Source organism: Cricetulus griseus, chromosome 5 (genome assembly GCF_003668045.3).
Source record: "Cricetulus griseus strain 17A/GY chromosome 5, alternate assembly CriGri-PICRH-1.0, whole genome shotgun sequence".
NCBI lineage: Eukaryota > Metazoa > Chordata > Mammalia > Rodentia > Cricetidae > Cricetulus > Cricetulus griseus.
The window spans coordinates 35874058-35894996 of NC_048598.1; the positions used below are offsets into that span (position 1 = coordinate 35874058).

The 20939-nt window shown below is 38.0% G+C and overlaps 1 protein-coding gene across 1 annotated transcript in view; it reads left to right on the plus strand.

The window, feature by feature from the left end:
• Cep350 (centrosomal protein 350) overlaps positions 1 to 20939 on the plus strand; it is a 135879-nt gene that overhangs the window by 98694 nt on the left and 16246 nt on the right. The window contains exons 29-35 of the mRNA XM_027417338.2: positions 1154 to 1362; positions 5457 to 5601; positions 9090 to 9250; positions 12283 to 12419; positions 16597 to 16679; positions 17706 to 19693; positions 20484 to 20888. Of these exons, the coding sequence (XP_027273139.1) occupies positions 1154 to 1362; positions 5457 to 5601; positions 9090 to 9250; positions 12283 to 12419; positions 16597 to 16679; positions 17706 to 19693; positions 20484 to 20888 (3128 nt within the window). The remainder of the gene's footprint in view (positions 1 to 1153; positions 1363 to 5456; positions 5602 to 9089; positions 9251 to 12282; positions 12420 to 16596; positions 16680 to 17705; positions 19694 to 20483; positions 20889 to 20939) is intronic.

Here is a 20939-nt window from a genome sequence, read left to right on the forward strand (position 1 = left end):
CTCTTATCTTCACAGTAAGTTTGAAGCTAGGGGTCTATATAAAGCTGTGTGGGCTTTATGAGACCCTGACATAAAACTAAAGAAATCAACAAACTCCACTCATTCATGCTCCTACATGCAGCCCTGATTATATTAAGTGAATCAGTTTAAAAGGGGTAGGGCATGGCAGGGACCATGCTAGAGAGATGGCTCAGTGGTTAAGAGTGCTTCCAGCCGGGCATTGGTGGCACACGCCTTTAATCCCAGCACTCGGGTGGCAGAGGCAGGCGGATCTCTGTGAGTTTGAGGCCAGCCTGGTCTCCAGAGCGAGTGCCAGGATAGGCTCCAAAAGCTACACAGAGAAACCCTGTCTCGAAAAACCAAAAAAAAAAAAAAAAGAGTGCTTCCAATCTTTCAAAGGACTCAAGTTTGTTGGTAACACCCATGTCAGGTGTCTCACAACTGCCTATCACTCCAGTTTCAAGGGCTCCAGTACATTCTTCTGGCTTCCTCGTGTACTCACACAGACACACGTATGTACACATAAATAAAAATAAATTTTTCTAAAAAAAAATTGGAAAAAAGTTTTGAAAGTAAAAGAATTAGTTGGAAAGAGGGAAAGAATCAGTGAGAGTAGGAAAGGAACAAGAGAAGATAATAGGTGAATCTGATGCATTATTTACATGTGTGAAAATATAATGAATTCCATTATGTATAATTAATAGACTATGAACAAATATCCCAGAAACACCCATACATTTATGGAAAGTTGACATGACACCATCAACTTTGCAGATTTATAGAGAAAGAAGGGACTCTCCAGTAGTTGTTAATGGGAGGAAACAACGAAGTGTTGGGTCCACACCTGACAGCATGAACGATCTGTACCAGCCAGGTACTAAATTATTTCCCACTGCAACAGGGGTCTGTTTGTGAATCATAATTGTGCTGCACCCTCATCCTTGGATTGCCAGTCCTCATCACTGGCTATACATAGTAAATATCTGCTCTCAAATGTGTCAACCAAAATTGTTAATCAACAGACTTTAGGAGTAAATGTTAAGGAATGTGGATTTATGCTCAAAACAAGTCTAAAATATAACAAGTTTAACTTTTTCATTGACAAAGATTGGATTTTTTTTTTTTTTTTATCATTTTCATCCTGTGTTTCCAGGAATAGCAAGTGAAGAAGAATCTCCAATACCTTCCTACTCTCACCGAAACAGTGAAAATTGTATTCCCGAAGAGTTAGGCAGCCCTTCTGTCCTATGTCTGCCTTCTGAGTCTATGATACAAGTGCAGCCTGGAAGTCCAGACCACAGTATACTTACTGAGGAAATGGTTTTTTCACAGGAACTGGAATCTACCTCTCCTAGTAAACATGTAAGTTACTGCCCATTTTTATCTCTCTCTTTTTTTTTTATGGTTTTGGTTTTGGTTTTTGAGACAGTGTTTCTCAGCTAAACACTCCTGGCTGTCCTGGAACTTGCTCTGTAGACCAAGCTGGCCTTGAATTAACAGAGATCCACCTGTCTTTGCCTCCTGAGTGCTGGGATTAAAGGTGTGCAGTACCACTGTCCAGTGCCTATTTGTATCTTAAAACTCCTTTGGGGAAAAATTATGTAAAAGATGTTACTAATAGTTATATTATTCCTACTAGTGGCAGCATTGATTATCACCATACTTAGAACATACAGGGTTTAACATTTGAAGAGATATAAAACTTCAGCAAGTTTTTTGTAAGTATATGAATTTAGCTTTAGTAGCATTTAAAATGATACATTATTAAGTCTAGTAATATTAAAGAGGTAGTGGATTAGTTAGGGTCACTGTTGTGTAACAAAACCCCATCATAACCAGTTGAAGAGGAGAGGGTTATTTTGCTTACACTTCCACATCACTGTTCATCATCTGAGGAAGTCAGGGCAGGAACCTGGAGGCAGGAGCTGATGCAGAGGCCATGGAGGAGAGCTGCGCAATGGCTTGCTCCACCTGCTTTCTTTCCAAACCTAGGATCACCAAAAACAGGGTGGCACCAAACAGTGAGCTGGACCCTCCCCCATCAATCACTAATTAAGAAAATGCCCTGCATGCTTTCATACAGTTCAGTCTTATGAAGGTATTTTCTTCATTGAGGTTTCCTCCTCTCAGATGAGTCTAACTTAAGTCAAGTTGACATAAAAACTAATTAGCACAGATAGAAACTTCTAAAGTCTATAATAGGGACACTGAGATGGCTCAGTGGGTAATAATAAGGGTGTTAGCTGCTAAGTTTGATGACCTGAGTTTGATTCTTAGAACCTTCAAGGTGGAAGGTTCAAATTTCCCCTGACCAGGACGTGGCATGCATGCACACACACAAAGTAATGAAGATTATTTGTGGGAACATGACAAGTTCTTTTGCAAATCTGCTTTGTCTTAAAAGCAGTAAGATCTTAAAACATACGAAAGTGCCTTTGCTATAATTTAGTTAATAATTGATAATTTATAATCAGAATAAGAGTGATGATTTTTATCTCTTTCAAATATCTAAAATGAAGTTTTCAGTTACTATACTAGGCATTATTAGAATAACATTTTCTATATTTTCTTTTATTATGTACTTCATAGAAAGATAAAAACTCAAGATAGAAACCCACCTCCTTTTCAAAATGATTTCTGGGAGATTAAGACATCAGCATGGCAATATGAAATACTAACAAATGCAATAGTAAAGCTTCTTTATTGAAAAAAGTTACATATATACTTGTGTGTATGTCGGCATGTGAAGTCAGAAGACAACTTGTAGGAGTCAGTTCTCTCCTCCTAATCCATGTGTGTGGGTTCCAGCAGCGAACTCAGGTTGTAGGATTGGCAACAGTGCTTTTATCCACTGAGCCATCTTACTGGCCCTCCTTATGTTTAAAAATATGGATAGGGATATGTACAGTTAGAATTTGTCTTTATTATTTTATGTGTATGGATGTTTTACTGGCAGGTATGTCTGCACCATTTGTGTGCCTGGTACCCAAGGAAGCCAGAAAAGGGCATTGGATCCTGAAACTGGAATTACGGGTGGTGATGAACCACTGTGGGTACTGGGTTTTGAACCTAGGTCCTATGCAAGAGCAGCCAGTGCTCTTAACCCCTCCAGCTCAAAATCCTCTAATGTGGGAAATTACCAATACAGAGCCAGGTAAAAATACAAGGGAATTTAATAGGGAAAAGCCTTACTTACAGAGCGACCTAGCCAGCCGGCAGGGCAGCAGTCCATACAGCAAGCCAAATATGAAAGTGAAAGCAGAGCTGCCTCACTCTTAAACTTTCCCTACATCACTCTGACCACGCCCTCAAAGGCGTGGTCAGGCACACCTGTAGCCAGCCCCTAAGCAGGTGTGGCTACAGCAACCCCTACAATTCTCCTTTTTAGTAAGGGTGTGAAGAATTAGTTGTATGATTCCCTATTGAAAAGTTAGTCAGATTCATGTGTGTAACATTATTGCACCTGAAAGATGCAGTAGAAAACAATCTGTATTGATAATGCAGAACTGATCCCACATTATGCTGGGAATGCTACATTGCTAATGTTCTTTTGCACAGACTTGAAAAATGCTTTTAGAGTACAGAAGACTTCTCATTATCATGCTAGTAGTTTTCAAAATTATTGTATGGTAGTAATAGACTTATTGTATAGATGATTTACTTATAGCATAATTCCTGTGGTCTAGAGATTTATGTAACCGAACTGTGTATTTTAACAGTTTTATTAGTTTCTAAGTGCTATAAATGTATTAGCTTCTACCTAGCATTGTTTTTTTTAATTTAATTTAATTTTATTTTACATACCAATCCCAGTTCCCTCTCCCTCCCATCCTCCTATTCCCCTCACTATCCCTCCATCCCACCCCACCCCCATCCACTCCTCAGGGAAGGTGAGGCCTCCCATGGGGTATCATCAAAGTCTGTCACATCATTTGGGGCAGGACCTAGGCCCTCCCCTTGTATCCAGGCTGAGAGAGTATCCCTCCATAGGGAATGGGCTCCCAAAGTCCATTTGTGCACTAGAGATAAATACTGGCTCCACTGCCAGAGGCCCAGTAGACTGCCCAGGCCCCCAACTGACCATACCACCCTGATCTTGTCTACTTAGCATTGTCACTAACTTCATTTTAACCACAAAACTGATTGAATATAAAAAATAGGTATTTTTCTTTCTGAAGAAAGTGTGTAAAAGGAGACTAAAACAAGTGATGTAGGTTTTTATAATTAAAAAGTAGTATTTGTACTTACCAAGTACCTGACATGAATGACCTCACTTAATCCTCACAACCATAGAAAGTAAATGTAAATCCCTATTCTGAATGTCAGCAGGTTAAAACACCTGCTGAGGGTCTGGAGAGATTGCTCTGTGGTGGAGAGCACTTGCAAAGGACTCAAGCTTAGTTCCCAGAACCCACATGGTGACTCACAACCATCTGAAACCCCAGTTCCAGGAGATTTGATGTCCTCCTCTGACCTCCACTGGCATGTGGTGTACTTACATACATAGCACTACACTCATACACATAAAATGAAATAATTGAGTCTAAAAACAATATTTTTAAATCTTGTCCAAAGTCCTAGAGATAGAAAGTGGTGGTTACAGGGTTAGGTCAGCTATCCTTTCTTCCTCTTGATGGCAGGGTAGAAACTTGGCCTTTTATGGAAAGTAAAATTGTGTCTTTGTGAACAGTCTCATGCCATATTTTTCTGTACTCCCATAAAAAACAGTACATATTTAATTTTTTAATTAAGTGGATATCACCAACATATTAGCCATTTGTAATTTATTATAATTTTAGAGCATGTTATTTCATAACTTGTTTTCTGTCTTTAAGAAAAATTAGGTTCCTACTCTAATCCCTCCCCAAACAAAACAAAACAAGAAAAGTAAAATTAGCCAGATGTGGCTGTTGGTGCCTGTCTCCCAGCACTCTGGCACAAGGCAGGGTGATTGCTACAAGTTAGGGCAGTATGGGCTACATAGTGATTTCTAGGCCACCTGAGCTTCAGAGTGAGAACCTGGCTTAAATTATGAAAATATAGTGAAGCCCAATGTTTTTATGCTAATCAAGAAATTGAGTTAAAGAGGCTGGAAAGATGGCTCAGCAGTTAAAAGCACTGGCTGCTCTTCCAGAGGACCTGAATTCATAACTGCCTGGAACTCCAGTTCCAGGGAATCTGATACCTTCATATAGACATATATACAGGCAAAACATGAGCAGACATGAAATTAAAATAATAAAGAACTTGAGCTAAAGAAAAAAAAGAAAAGGTCTTCAATAGAATTAGTAAACATTTTTACCTTTTGTGAAATTATATAGTTGTTTTAAATTTTAATATATTCAATTTATTATATAAATTACTAAATTTGATATGAAAATGTTATAAAATGTATTTTAAATATAGGTTCACATTGTCTGACAAAATAATTACTGTTTGGCTTTCTGTTTGAACAGTCACCTCCCAAAAGTTGCTCATCTGTGTCAAAGCAAGAGTCTAGCAAAGGAAGTCATAGGACCGAAGGACACTGTCACCTGCCTGTCAAGTCTCATCAACCCTCTTATAGTTGGTCAGATGACTCATTGTCTGTGACACAGTCAGGTAAGGCTGCAGTGAGTCCCTTTTGTTTTTGAGTTCTCCTTTAAGAACTTTGTCTAACCAGGTGCTAGTACTCAGCTATCCTTTGTTGCATTTATATAGACTTTTCTTGCTCAGTGATTATCAGTGTTACAAATTGTAACTAATTTTATTCTCTTGTGAATGTGGACTTTATCTCATCATAATTTCTTTCCTTTTTTCTGTGTCAGACACTGCCTTTGTGTTCCCACAGCACTATGTGCTTCAATACCATACTTATTTGGTAGCTGGGCTTGGCCCACCAGGCCTGGATTGAACAAAGGGGAGCAGGTTCTATGTTTTCTTAGCATTTGTACCATTGCGTGTGGTGTGTATTTATTAATTTTTTCAGTGAGTTTTAGTAAAGCATGAGGATAGAAGGTTGTGGGAAAGGATGGCAAATCCCAAAGGTGGAAGATGGACAGGAGAAGATCCTGGGGGTGGTAGTAGGACATCCTATGTCCCTGCTCTTCTTCCTGTCATGACTCTGTTGGATGTGATTGGAAAGACTGAAGAGCTACCACCCTGCAAGATTTCAGGGCTGTGTTGCCTTTGGGAAGCATATCTAAAGTGGAAATGCTGTGTTTATTAGAATTATTAAGAAAGTTAATGTAGTATTGAGTATTGCCATAGTAATTATATTGATAAGTATATATTGCCATTTGAGGTCATTTGAGTAGATGTTTAGTTTTTGGTTGTGTTTGTTGTTTGTTGTTGTGAGAGAAGGTAGGCTGAGGAAGGAAGTCAGGGACATACTTGTTGCAAGTATGAAGACCTCAGTTCAATTCCTAGAACCCAGGTATAAAGGAAATGGGCATGGTGGTACGTGCTTGTGATACTGGCGCAGGGGAAGTGGAGATAGGCAGCTCCCTGAGGCCTCTTGCCCAGCCAGTAAAGCCTGTTTGGTGAGAAACCTTGTCTGAGAAAACAAATGTGCCTGAAGAAAAATACCCAAGGTTGACCCCTGGCCTCCACCATATACAAACACATGCATGTGTACCCTCATACATATATGTTTAAAGGGTTGATGATGTACCATAATTCAGCGGTTTTCCTTATGATGCTTATCTAGATTCTCTTGAATTTTTCACAATTGTAAATAATGCTTTAGGAAATATATACAATATTTTTTAAATCTGGTAGACTGATAGTAATAGAATTATCAGGTCAAACAGTTGAAATCATTATCTTTTATGATTATTTTTGTACAGCTATTAATACTTGAATAAATTTGTTTTTACATGTTCTAGTGCAGATTTATTCTGGTTGAGTACAGTCAATAGACATAAACTTGGTATACACTTGAAAGCATGGGATTGTGCTTTGGATCTGTTACTTACTGATAACTTTTTTTGAGTTTGTTTCCCATACTGGATTGTCTTTTCCACTGGAAGCAACAAGATAATGTCTTAACTATCTTTTCGTGAGTTATATGTTAAGGATTAATGATAATACTTGTGAGACAGTTTTATTGCTAGAATGTAAGAAAAAGTAATTTTAGAAAAATAGCTGAGATTTCTGAATTATAGATGAGATGTGTCTCTTCGTGAGGACATTATTATAAACAGTATTTGAAGAAGTGGTCAGTTTTAATGTGGTGGGGTTAAAATACCAGTGAATGAAGGGGATCCTGTTACCAATTGAGTCAATTCAGTCAGCACATGAGAGGTAACCTGAGACCTAAGCAAACTGCTCTGTCCAAACTTTACTCGTCTTAACAAACTAAAATGTCCTTTGCCTGCCACTTCCCATCTCCTTCTCTTCTCAAAAACTGTTTATGGCAGAGCATTCCATAAAAATAATGTTCACCTAGAGAGTTGCTTAGATTAAGAAAAATCTATAAAAGATTATCTTTTGATAAGGACCTAGTGTAGTCACAGATGAAGACTGTATTCTCGTTCACCATCAGAGTTTCTCATTGCCTTTTATTTGTGTGCCTTTAGTTTCTTCAGTAGTTGACAATATATTTTCCAAGTTCTTTCATCTAAAAACTCTAGGTTTTTATCAACTGCTATTAATTCCATAAAAATAATTATAGGATCATAGTTGGCATTCAGTTTTTAAAATGCATTGATGTAAAATCGTCCGGGAAGCAAAGTTTAAGTGTGGTTTCCTACACTTACTTTACAAGGCAAAATCTCAAGCTTGAAGGCCATGTAAAGATTGGGTTACATGTAGCTCAATCTGGCCTCCTCGTTCCACCTCCTCAGGATTGGGATTACGGGCATGTGCCACCATTCTTGCCTTAGAAGCATATAACTCCTCAGAATAGAGAATTAGAACCATCCATTGAATGAGTATAAAGCTACCCCAAGCACTTAGAACTTTCAACCTAAAACCAGTTACTTCCTTATAAACTAACAGAGAGCATGTGAGGAGGGTGCTCCATTGCCCTGCTCTTGGCACTGCTGTTTTCTGTACTTGTTAAGTCAGGGTTACAGAAATCACAGGAGGGGCCTGGAGAGATGGCTCAGAGGTTAAGAGCACTGGCTGCTCTTCCAGAGGTCCTGAGTTAGTGTCTCACTGAGCATTAATGTGTGGGATGCAATACACGTGTGATTCAGGAGGTCTGAGGAGGAAGAGTCACTGAGACACTATGTCATTTCTGAGCGCAGTGAGATAAGCAGGGCCTTTAAATGCTGCCTGTTTGTTTTCATAGCCTGTGTATGACACGTTATAATGAAGTGCTTTCTTGTGATGTTGCCATGACTGGGTCTCTCATGTGCAGATATAAACTACTGGGGAGAAACAAAATTTAACCAGTTTCATTTTAGTAATGTTAAAAGCTTTCAAAGAAAGATTGCAATAGGGTATATTTTCTTCTTTTTTATGTGATACTAAGACTTGGCTAATGAGTCACAATTTGAAAATATAAAATTTTAGTTTTATCCTAATTTGACTTTAAAATATGACATCATGTATTAATATCTAAGGACAGTTGTATGAACATCTGGACACCAGAAGTAAATTTTTACAGAAGGTACAAATTTCACTAGCATTAAAATTTAAACTTCAGCTATGTATCTTGCTAAGATAAGGTTTTTCAGCATGTATTTACAGTTTCAAATCTTGAGCTGACAGGATAGCTTACTGGATTAAGAACACTTGCTTCGAAGGCCTGACAACCTGTGTTCAGTCCCTAGAACCCACAGTAGGGGAAAGAACCAATTCCCACAAGCTGACCCCTGGCTTCCATACATGTACCTGAACTCATGCACACACATCATATCACACATAATTATGAATTAAAGAAAATAAATAAACATAGTACCATTAGAAATTAGAAAATAATTAGGAAGACTAAAAAAAGAAAGATCTATGGAAAAGTAAGCATACATTTTATTAATGATATTTTCAGAGTTCAACTTTTTAAATTTTAAATATTGACTTTAAGCACTGCAGCTTTTCTTTATTAGTTACTGAGTTAACTTTATTCATTGTTGAAATTAACTAAAAGATTTTATATCTTTCAGAAACTACATCTGACCAGAGTGACATTGAAAGTAGGATCAGAGCTCTGAAGGATGAGCTACGGAAAAGAAGATCAGTTGTGGAGCAACTGAAGAAGGAGCAGAGAAAAAGACAAAAGGAAAGGCTAAAAGCCCAAGAAGCCAGTCTGATCAGACAGCTGGAGGTGAGATGGGGAATGGGTTAGCTGCCAAGGTTAGATCACAGGTGACGCCCAAATGTTTGTAGTGCTGTTAATGAAGTACTGGATTGGGATTTTTCAGTAGTCATGTAGTGTCCGTCTCATCCAAAGTATTAAGCTAAATATTAAAATACTGAATACTAAAGTACATTTTTTTTCTGGTTAAGATTTATAGTTGTGAAAAAGATTATCCATATTCTCTTAAAAACATTAAGATGGCTGGATAGACAGATATTAGATCTAGATATTAAAATTGTCACTTTTATTTCCTTGCAAGTAGGCCACACAATTATTACAACCCTTGAGCTAATGTAGGACAGCTCCTAAATGATAGCTGTAAGTTGAATTTCCTCCTAAGCTCTAGCACCCTTCTCTATTCTACCTGACACTAGAAATCTGATTTTGCTGATGTCTTTCTTCTGTTTCCTCCTACAGTCCCAGTTCCCATTGAGTGTTCTTTTACCAGGTTCCTTTTTGTTTCATTCCATTCCTATTGCCATCAGTCTAGGGCCCTAGCAAGGGTTTTGAAGCCCCTTTACTTGTATTATCTGTACAATCTCTTAGTTATTACTGCCTTTGGCTGATTTTTCTTCAAATCACAATGTCTGTCTGTCTGTCTGTCTGTCTGTCTGTCTGTCTGTCTGTCTGTCTGTCTGTCTGTCTCCCTTTGCCCCTTCTGTTTCCTTCTGTCTTTCTCACTTTCAAGTTAGTATGTTCCTTCCCTCAACCTGCTTCCAAACAACCTCTCTCTGCTACCCTAGCCTAGTTGTCCTAAATCACAGTATTCATTATAGACTCCATCTAAACTTTCTGCTAAATTACAAGAATCTGTTCTTAGTCACCACCAGAGAAAGCTGTTCAGATAGGGACACTTTCAAATTTTCAAAACAGTTGAAACTGTTAGGGCTTTAGTTTACCAAATTGGAGAAAGTGCATTATTGTATGGGGCCACAAATTTTCCATCCTTTTAATTTTTACTCATTGATCTTTATTGAACACAGTTCTTCCTGTATTTACCAATTTTCTAATGAAACTAAGATGACTTTTTATATGTGGGGAACTCAGATAATTGAATACATTTTTATTTAATCCTCATAGCAGTGAAGTATGGGTATTACCACTTTTCACAGATTAGGAAACTGAATTTTAATAAGATTAAGGACTTATCTAAGGACACACAACCTATAGGTGAGAAAGGCAGGGTTCTATTCTAATTCTGAATTCTGTATCTTTCCATGAAGACAGGCCTGTTAATAAATGTGGAATAAACATTGCACAGGTACATCATATGGAGACAGAACAGGCATCATAACTTGCGTGGTGTTTCAAAGTTAGAAAAGTGGTTATAAAAAGTGACCAGGCTCTGGACAGCCAAACATTCCTAAAATTTGCTTTAGGAAATCCAATCTGACCCACATAATGAGTTCCAGATCATTCTGAGCTATATACTGAAACCCTGCTCCCAGAAATTTAAAATAAATAGCAGCAGAGGCACAGTGGCTATGCTGGGAGTTCCTGTTGGAAAGCAGTGGGAAAACAAGTTCAAAAATGAAGGTGACACTCAGGAAATTAGAGGTTAGACTAAGGAGTTTGGGCTTTATCTGATTGGTCATGCAACTCTTTGCCATTAAAGTAATATAATTATTAAAGTATTATAATAAATTAAGATAAACAGTATTGCTTTTAAAAAGACCATTAATATGATTCTAGCATTTGGAATATGAAGCAGGAGGATCTCAAGTTGGAGTCCAGCCTGTGCTTTATACCAAAATCCTGTCTCAAAAGAATTCTTAAAGTTTAAAAATTATTCACTGATAGAAAATCTCTAGAAAAGTGCTCTATGAGCCATCTCATTCAACATTTGGCTAAATGGCTAAATAAAAATGAAAGAGTTACGTATTTAAGTTTTGAAATTATATTGTGTCATAGAGAAATATGCATGGTAATTTATATGAAAAAAGACCTAGTGGATTTTATTGGTCACCTGTTTAATAAGTGAACTAAACTTAGATCGATATTGCTTTCAAAGCTGAGTAGCTAAACAAACTTCTATGTAGATCTAGCTAGACGGACCATCTGGCTACGTATGTTTAGTTAGTGATTAATACCAGAATTTATCAAAATATTGATAATATGGATAAGATTTATAAAAGTAGGGATTTTAGTCCAGACATTAATAATCTGTAGCAATTAAAAAGGATCCATCAATTTTTCTTTCATTCTATAAACATTTATCTAGTTTAGGCCAGACATAGATACATCCTAGGTAAAAAGTGCCAGACTTCCGTTTTCAACTATTATATCAAATAGAGTTGTGTGAGTAAGTTTAGCCCTCCAAATGAAGGAAAGATGTAATAGGTAGAGTCCATCTTGAGTGCCATGCTAATGATAGTTACAAAGTAGTGAAGTTCTGGTGACTAATAAAGAGTGGGTATTTTAATAACCAGGTAACAGACAGTGTTAGTAATTCTGACCGTCTGACTGATTACACTGTTTCCCCCAAGTACTATCTGTTAAGAAGTTTACTGCCATTGAAACTCAGGAAAACAAAACAAAACCACAAGGTAAGGTGTGATAGCTCATGCCTTTAGTCCCAGCACTAGGAGGTAGGGGCTGATAGATGGAGCTCTGTGAGTTCAAGACCAGCCTACATAGTAAATTCCAGGTCAGCTAAGGTTACATAGTGAGATCTTACCTGAGCCATAGGCTGCCGCTGGAAAAAAAAAACCCACAAAATAATAGTGTATCCTTTAGCAAATAGCATATAACAAGTTAAAGATTTTAATGCTCCTGGGTTTGTATTGCCATTTCTTAAATACTTAGCTCTGGATTGAAACTGTCATTTCATTCTCCTTTCTGTGGCAGTGCTGAAGGCATGGTGGGGAGCAGGGGATAATCTATGTTCCGTCGTTTTACTGGTTTAATGTTTCAATTATGTTATTTAAAATCTTTAGATGTCCTTATGATTTAAAATAAAACATTCTGTATAATAACTCCTCTAACTCTTCTAAACTTAGACTTATGATGAATTCATTAAGAAAACTGAAGGTGAACTTAGCCAAGATTTGGATACATCACCAACATCCAAACTTCAAATTAAAACTCTCTCCTCTGTTTCTGAAAAACCCAAAATCAAGCCCCATCCACTACACAGGTAGGAACTTAACTTACATATATTCTGCTTTATTTGAGAATGAATAAGAGAGGATTTTTAGTAGAAGTTATCTTTTAAGTGACAGTAATTATACAAGTAAAAATGTTTTTTTTTACAAAGTGTTGCATATGATGAGTACAAATTAAATGCATAAGGTGCAGATTGAAAATATATGTTTTGCCGGGCGTTGGTGGCACACGCCTTTAATCCCAGCACTCGGGAGGCAGAGGCAGGCAGATATCTCTGAGTTTGAGGCCAGCCTGGTCTACAAGAGCTAGTTCCAGGGCAGCCTCCAAAGCCACAGAGAAACCCTGTCTCAAAAAACCAAAAAAAGAAAATATATGTTTTTAACCTGCAGCCTGGTGGGTGCAGTGGAAACAGTATCTCAGCATTGTTGACAGTAGAATTAGTTGTAGATCTTTTGAAAAACAAGGCAATGCTTTAGAAGGCAAAAATATCTGTAACCTCATGTCTAAAAAATAAGCTTGATAAAATACATAATACCCAAAAAATTTGCATCAGTATATTTATTATAGCACCCTTTGTGTTTATCATAATATCCATTTATAATCATAAGACATTGGAAATATCTTTAATTCAAAAAAGTAAGGAAAATCTCATTGAATTATGGTTCTATTCAGGTAAAAGAGTATTATATACCCAGTAAAAAGTTTAGAAGACCCAGGTAGCAATAGTGTAATATATGTTATACTAGATTAAAAAGTCATGTTATAACATTTAAATGGTTGGACAGTGGGTAAGAGGCCAGTAAGAAACAAGGATATGTGAAAGAGAAGAACATTTGTGAATGACAAAGAGAAAAAAAAACAGGTGGGCATATCATAAAAGGTAACTCTGACAGGATATTGCTGGATTTAGGAGAGACTGGAAAAATGAAGTAAAAGCCACACTGTGAAGGCTTTGTAGTCACTTATTTTTAGTAGTTCATATTTTACTGTAAGAAGATGTGGGCCTTTAAAGTTGTTTTAAAAAGTGTTTTGAGGGCTGGGACAGCTTAATGGTAGAGCACTTGCTTACCATGCATAAGACTGTGTTATATGCTCACTGGTATAAGAAAACAGGAACAAGCCAAAATGCTTTGCTGAGTATGGTAATGCCTCCCTGTAATCCCAAAACTCAGAAGGTTAAGGATCATGAGTTCTAGACCAACCTAGTCTACATAGTGAGCTCCAGGTTGCACTGGTATACATCATGCAATTCATTGTATTATCCAGGCCCCCACCTAGGGGGCTAGAGAGATAACTCAGAACTTAAGAGCACTGGCTGCTCTTCAGGGAACCCTGCTCAAATCCCAAGCGCTCACATGGCAGCTAACAACAGTCTCTTCACCCAGTACCAGGGGATCTGATACCCTCTTCTGGCCTCTTCAGGCATTGCGTGCACATGGTACACAGCCATGCATGCAGGCAAAAAGAAAGGAGGAAAGAGAGAAAGAAAGGAAGGAAGGGAGAAAGGAGGAAAGAAAGAAAACAAGGGCTAGAGAAATGGTTCAGTAATTAAGGCACATACTGCCCCTGCAGAAAACCCAAGTTCAGTTTCTAGCACCTACATTGGGTGGCTCACAACCATCTATAACTCCAGCTCTAGGAAGCTCCAGTGCCCCTGTCTTCCTTAGACACCTACACTCATGTAAGCATACTGACACACAGACACTTACACACAGAGACATAATTAAAATAATTTTTGTAATTTTTTTAGAAAAGAAAACAAGGGAGTTGAGATGGCTCAGCTAGTAAAGCACTGGCTGTGCAACTCTAATAGCTTGAGTTCAATCCCTAAACCCCACATAAAGGTGGAAGGAAGGAGAGAATCAATTCAACAGAGTTACCTCTGACCTCCACACACAGTCCCCAGTACACATACTAACACATCCAAGATAATAATAAGATAGATAGATAAAATTTTAAAGGAAACTGTTGAGGCTGGAGAGATGGCTCAGTGGCTGCTCTTGAGAAGACTGGAGTTTGATTCCCAGCACCTACAAGGTGGCTCACATCCACCAAAACTCCTGTTCCATAGGATCTGACTCCTTCCGATCCCTGTGGGCACCAGGCACATGGTGTATAGACATGCATACAGGAAAGGCATTCATAAAAAAATTCTAAAAAATTAGAAAAGAAAAGGAAAAGGTTCTTTAGATTTTGTTGACTATATGAGTAGCACAGGCTCATGACAATTAACTTAAGAAATTCACTCTTGAAACCTGGCTCTGATACAAGCTAATTAGTTAGCTTTGCATAAATTATCTAACTTCTCTGCCTGAGTTGTTTAATAGGTATTTATAGTCCAAACAAGTATTACTACCTGCTAGAATGCTTGATTTGAGTTCTTAATTTTTTTGATTAATTGTTTCTGATATATTTTTCCATTATCCTATAAAATAAAAGTTTTGGTCTGATACTAAATCAGTAGCTCTCAACATGCGAGTCTTGACATAGCAGATGTTTACAATTATGATTCATAGTAATAGTAAAATTACAATTGTGAAATAACAACAAAGTAATTTTTTGTTTTGGGGTCACCACAACATGAGGAACTGTATTAAAGGGCTGCAGCATTAGGAGGGTTGAGAACCATATAGCTCTGTTGTTAGAGTACTTGCCTAACATGCATGAAGTCCTGGGTTCAGTCTCTAGCACCACATAGACTGGGCTGGGTAACATATACCTGCAATCTCTGTACTCAGGAAGTGAAGGCAGGAAGAGCAAAAGATCGCCCTCCTCTACATAGAAATCTCAGAGTAGCACGGGATACAAATAAGTAAATAAATGAAGGACTCATTGAATGGCTTTCATCAAGGTGGGGCTGTGGTCAGCAGAACACCAACACGCTTGGCTTTGGGTGGTCCTGCATTCAATCTCCAGCATCAGAAAATTTGTTTTTTACAGAGATTATTATTTATTATTTACAAATATCTCTCTGACTCTGGTATGGAGGTAAGATTAGAAGAAATAAGCTTAGATGCCAAAAGAAGAGCAATCTAGGCCAAGCCTCAAACAAACAGTAATAAGAATAGAAGAAACAGAAGATATCGTTTAGGAATTTCCAAGATGTGGTATTGTGTAATAAAGTGCTAGATGGGAAACAGGAAATCTAGGACTCCTAGATTTCTCTTAAGTCAATTGGGCCAGGCTTTCTTTACCCTAAAAGTGAAGAGGGTTTTGTGAGAAACTAAAATTTGGGCTTTAAATGTTCATTTTGAGATGTTGTGATACATACAAATAGGATTATAAAGTGTAAGGGAGAGAGATGCTGAAATTATTAAACATACATAGATATAAAGGGCAAATAAAGCTGAAAAAGCATGCTTTTAAAGAGAAAGAGAAAACAAGTAGTAAATAAAACTAAACTGCAACATTAAGTCATTCTAAGCAAAAAGTAGAAGCCAAACAGAAACTGAAGGGAAAGTTTGAACAAGGAGGGCTGGGGCTGAGCTCAGTGGTGGAGGGTGTGCCAAGGGTGACCAAGACTGGCTTACTCTTAGCACTTCAAAACGTGTGTTGTGTGTGTTGTGTGGTGTGTGTGTGTGTGTGTGTGTGTGTGTGTGTGTGAGAGAGAGAGAGAGAGAGAGAGAGAGAGAGAGAGAGAGAGAGAGAGAGAGAGTGTGACAATGTGTGTGAGAGAACCTGTGTGTGAGTGTGTAAGAGAAAATCTGTGTGTGAGAGAGAGAATCTGTGTGTGAGAAAGAGCATGACAGTGTTTGAGAGGGTATGTGTGTATGTGTGAGACAAAGAAAGAGTAAAATGTATGTGAGACAGACAGAGAGAGAGAGAGAGAGAGAGAGAGAGAGAGAGAGAGAGAGAGATTTGGGGTTTTAATGGTTGAGGCTTACATATAAAACAAGGAAAGGAAAAAAAAAGATGTACTTTTTGCTCTCAGATAGCAGGAAAAAAGGAAATTGAATGGTTACAGATATAGATGAATTTGTAGGTAGAAAGGCATGGTGGTGTGACCTGGTGCCTGGTGCCCTCTACTTTTCCATTGAGTTCATCCACAGATAATGACAAGGGACAGAAACAGGCTTGGCTTTGTAAGGTGACAACTGTTTGAGATTCCTCTTAGAGATGAGGAAAGACTTGTCTAAGAATGCCTGCTTATTGTCAGGTATTGTAGTGTCTACATTATATTCATCTTATTATTACTTTTTCCACTTTAGATCTGAAACAGCAAAAAATTGGAAATCTGTAACAGAGTCAGAGCGATCCAGAGGGTCCTTGGCATCTATTGCTGAACATATTGGTATGTGCGTGAAAGAACGAAGTTGTAAAGACATAGTCTAAGTCCCACAGAATTCTACCTCTACAAAAGTGAATTTCTGGGGCTACAGAGATTGCTCAGCAATTAAGAGCATGTGATGTCTTCCCAGAAGACCCAAGTTAGGTTCCCACCACTTATCTCAGACTGGTTTTAACTGCTACTAACTCCAGCTCCAGCAGCCCTAACTGCCTCTTCTGGACTCCACAAACACCCACACACGTGGCAGACAGACAGACAAACTTTTTAATTTAGAAAGTTCACTTTCTCAATTATCATTTGAAGTTACTTGCTCTTTTACTCATTTTACTTCTCTGATGGGGTCTGGATTGTTGCTTACTCTAATTGGAAACTCTTGGGTGCAAGTCATCCTTTTACCTTAGACTCCCAAGTGCAGAGACTATTGGGAACTTTTGTCCCAGCACTCAGTTCTTTTTAAATAAGTTTTTATTGTAAAAAGTGAGGCATGAAAATCAAATAGCTGCATACTATTAACCTCTCAAATTCTTCCCTATAGTAGGATTATACATCTATTATATGATAAATGATTGTAGTCTTATTTTTCAGTTTAACTCAAAGATAACAATTAGAAAATTGCTACTGAAAACAAAAGGACACTAAACTGAGGCAAATAAAAACTGCCATTAATGATAAAGTAGAGATTTGAATAAAAAACGTAACTCCTGATTTGTTAGTTAATTATATCATACTTTATTCTTAGTTTGCCACTTTAGCCCTTAACATCATAGATATGCAGATATATAGCCTGTTTTCCCATGGCTTGAAACTATCATGTTAAACATGTTGTCATAAACTTAGTCCCTGTTACTTTATAAATTATTCCAAACTTGAAAAATTTTAATGTTGTATTTATTTGCAATATATTTTACTTTCTTAAAAGGAAAAAAAAACCCTTTTCTTAACTGAGATTTGGCTTTTATTTAAATTTTGGGTCTCAGATTTGAAAGACTGTAATTAAATAATTTTCTGTGATTTTTTTCTTTCTTTAAGATTCATTATCATGTTCTGAGAGAGCCATATCAGAAAGGTCACTGTTTACATCTGCAAAGGGAGTAGCAGTAGAAGAACACTTGCAGGCCTCATCTCCAGTTGTGTCATCGAGAAAAACAGGGTCAGAACAAGGAGACTCTCTCGAAAGTGCACCTTCATTACCTCCTCTCATGGAATCAAGGGCACCTAGTAGGATTTATGATGTGTTCGAGGCTAAGGCCGAAGACTCTAGTCAAAAATCAGAAATACAAGAACTAGAATACACAAAACTGGAGAAGAGTGAGACTGAAGATGCCTGTTCTAAGCAGTCAGGAAGATCTGAAGTCCTGCTGAGACTAGACCTGAACTCTGAAATCCTTTCAAATAAAGAACTTCCTTCAGACTCTACAAATATTCAGAACGATTTAGGTAAATCAGCCATGGAAATTTTTCATGAAGTATTGAAAGAGAATCAGTGTGATCAAAGTACAGATCACAGCCCAGACATCCAGTCAGCAAGAGAGACCCATGAGCACAAAGGCAGAGAGAAAGGGGACACAGCCTTGTCAGAACACCTTTCTGCTCCTAAAGAATCATCTTATTCTGAAGATTTTGAAGTGTCTTCTTTCAAGAAAGGGATTTCTGCTGAAGTGTCTTCTTTCAAGAAAGGGATTTCTGCTGAAGAGATTAACAAAGATGACTCTGAGGTGTCATCATCGGCGCTGAGGAAAGACTCACAGTCTTACAGAGATAAGTCACAGCCGATGAGGAGCTCTAGAAGCAGGGCCTCTGGGTTTGGTAGCGATGATGAGATCAGTGAGTGCCTAAGTGAAAAAAGCCTTTCCATTCACAGCAGTGTCCACTCTGAAAGGCTGCTGGAACTCAAGTCCCCGACTGAGCTGATGAAAAGTAAGGAGCGCAGTGACGTGGGACACGAACAGGGTATTACTGACTCCCTTTCTCTGGCTGCAGTTTCTGCTGCAGACGAGCTACTGGACTTCCACATTGGGGATAGGGTGTTAATTGGCAATGTTCAGCCAGGCACTCTTCGATTCAAAGGTGAGACTAACTTTGCTAAAGGATTTTGGGCTGGAGTAGAACTGGATAAACCTGAAGGGAATAACAATGGAACATATGATGGCATTGAATATTTTGTGTGCAAAGACAAGCATGGTATTTTCGCTCCCCCTCAAAAAATATCTCACATCCTAGAAAACTTTAACGACTATATAGACATAAATGAAGATGAAGAATCTTATTCTGATGAACATTATCAATTCTATAATCAAGAGCAGAAAGATATAAAATGTCTAAAAGACAGAGAAGACGATATAGCTGAATATTTTTGTGAGAAATCGCTAGCTAGTATGCATAGTATAGAAGCCTCAGTGGATACAGATAGAAGCCTTAACATAGAAACCGACAATAAACTCGATAATTCTGGAGGCCTAGAAGCCCATGTTCACCAACAATCTTCAGTAGATCCCCTCATTTCTTGTAAGGAGAACAAAGCCCTTGTTTCTGACATCACAGACTATGTTCCTGATGCTGCAGGTGCTACTCCAGATGACACATCTTCTGAAGAATCAAAGCTACAGCATCTTGCAGAGAAGGAAGAGAATTCATATTCCCAAGTTTCAGAAAAGCCTTCTACCCCACTTCTGGACCTGTTAACAAAAGAAAAAAACCAATTAGAAGCTCAGCTGAAGTCATCAATAAGTGAAGAAAAAAAGTCAAATCAACAACTAGAAACAGTCAGCTTACTGACAGACAGTTTACTAAAAGATTTTGTGAAAGACACAGTTAGTCAACTACAACAAATCAAAAAGTCAAGGAATGAGAAAATCCAGCTTAGCAATCAGGAGATTCTTGACCAAAAGGAAGTACTGCTCCAAGACCCACCTCAAAACATTGAGGAACAACTACCCAGTGTTCCAAGTTGCTTTTTAAGGTCTGAATTAGAAGATGAAAAAGAAGAGCTCTCTTCTCCAGACATGTGTCCCAGACCTGTGAGTATTTCATCTAGAGGAGAGTCTGATTACCTTTTACTCAGTGACTTGAGGTGGGCATTCCCCCCAACCTGCTGCTTATTAGATACAAATTGCTATGTTGTTAAAGGACTTGTAGCTATTCTTCTGAAGTATAATTGACCTCTGTTATGTCATGAGTAGTCACTATAGAGTTGTCATGAACAGTGTCAGCTTGTGGGATCTGAAACATGTTTTCCCCTATTATATTGATGGCCTCTGTAATGGTCCACACATTAGATCTCCTAGATTCTTTGGAACATTGCAGTGGTTCTCAACCCCAGTCTCTTTCACCTGTCTATTCAGTTATGCTGCCCTACAGAGATTACCAGTTGTGATGTTGATTCTGATAAAACTGAAAGCTATCCTCTATGACATAGACTCAGACCATCAGCTTGTTTAGGTTGCCCATGGATAACTAAGGAAAAGTAATGATTTTGTGTAACTTGAGCCAGATAATCACCAAAGGTAAGAATTTTCATTTCCTGTTTCAGAATCCCATGACAGTCCTTCAGAAATGGAATGATTAATGATATACAAAAGGAAAAAACAAACTAATGAATGAATATTTTATTATAAAATTTAATGATTAGGTTTATATAAGCAGAATAGTGGAAAGAGCGTAGTTTTTTCTTGTTTATCAGTGACCATTATATCGTACATTCACATAGAGATATTAAACACATAAGTAATAGGTATGCTTTGTCTCTTAAATCTATTAAATAAGATGACGTCACTAAATGGTCCTTTATTTGAATGTTTTATTCTATAGGAGAGTCCAGTGTTTGGTGCCAGTGGGCAGGAAGAGCTAGCTAAGAGACTTGCCGAACTTGAGATCAGCCGTGAGTTCCTCAGCACATTAGATGATCAAGACTGGTTTGATGAAGATTTTGGTTTAAGCTCTTCTCACAAGATCCAAAAGAATAAGGCAGAAGAAACAATTGTACCTCTAATGGCAGAACCTAAGCGAGCACCCCAGAAGCCATGTGAAACATTATTGGCAGTTCCCCACACGGCAGAAGAAGTAGAAAGCCTTGTTCATAATGCAGCCGAGGAGCTTTGGAAATGGAAAGAATTAGGCCAGGACCTTCACAGCCTTAGTATTCCTAAAAAACTGCTGGGCTGTGCCAGCAAGGGTCTAGACATAGAGAGCACTAGTAAAAGAGTCTACAAACAGGTAACATCAAGAGATGGTTGTTCTTAAGTTTCTTTCCCATTTTCTGAAATT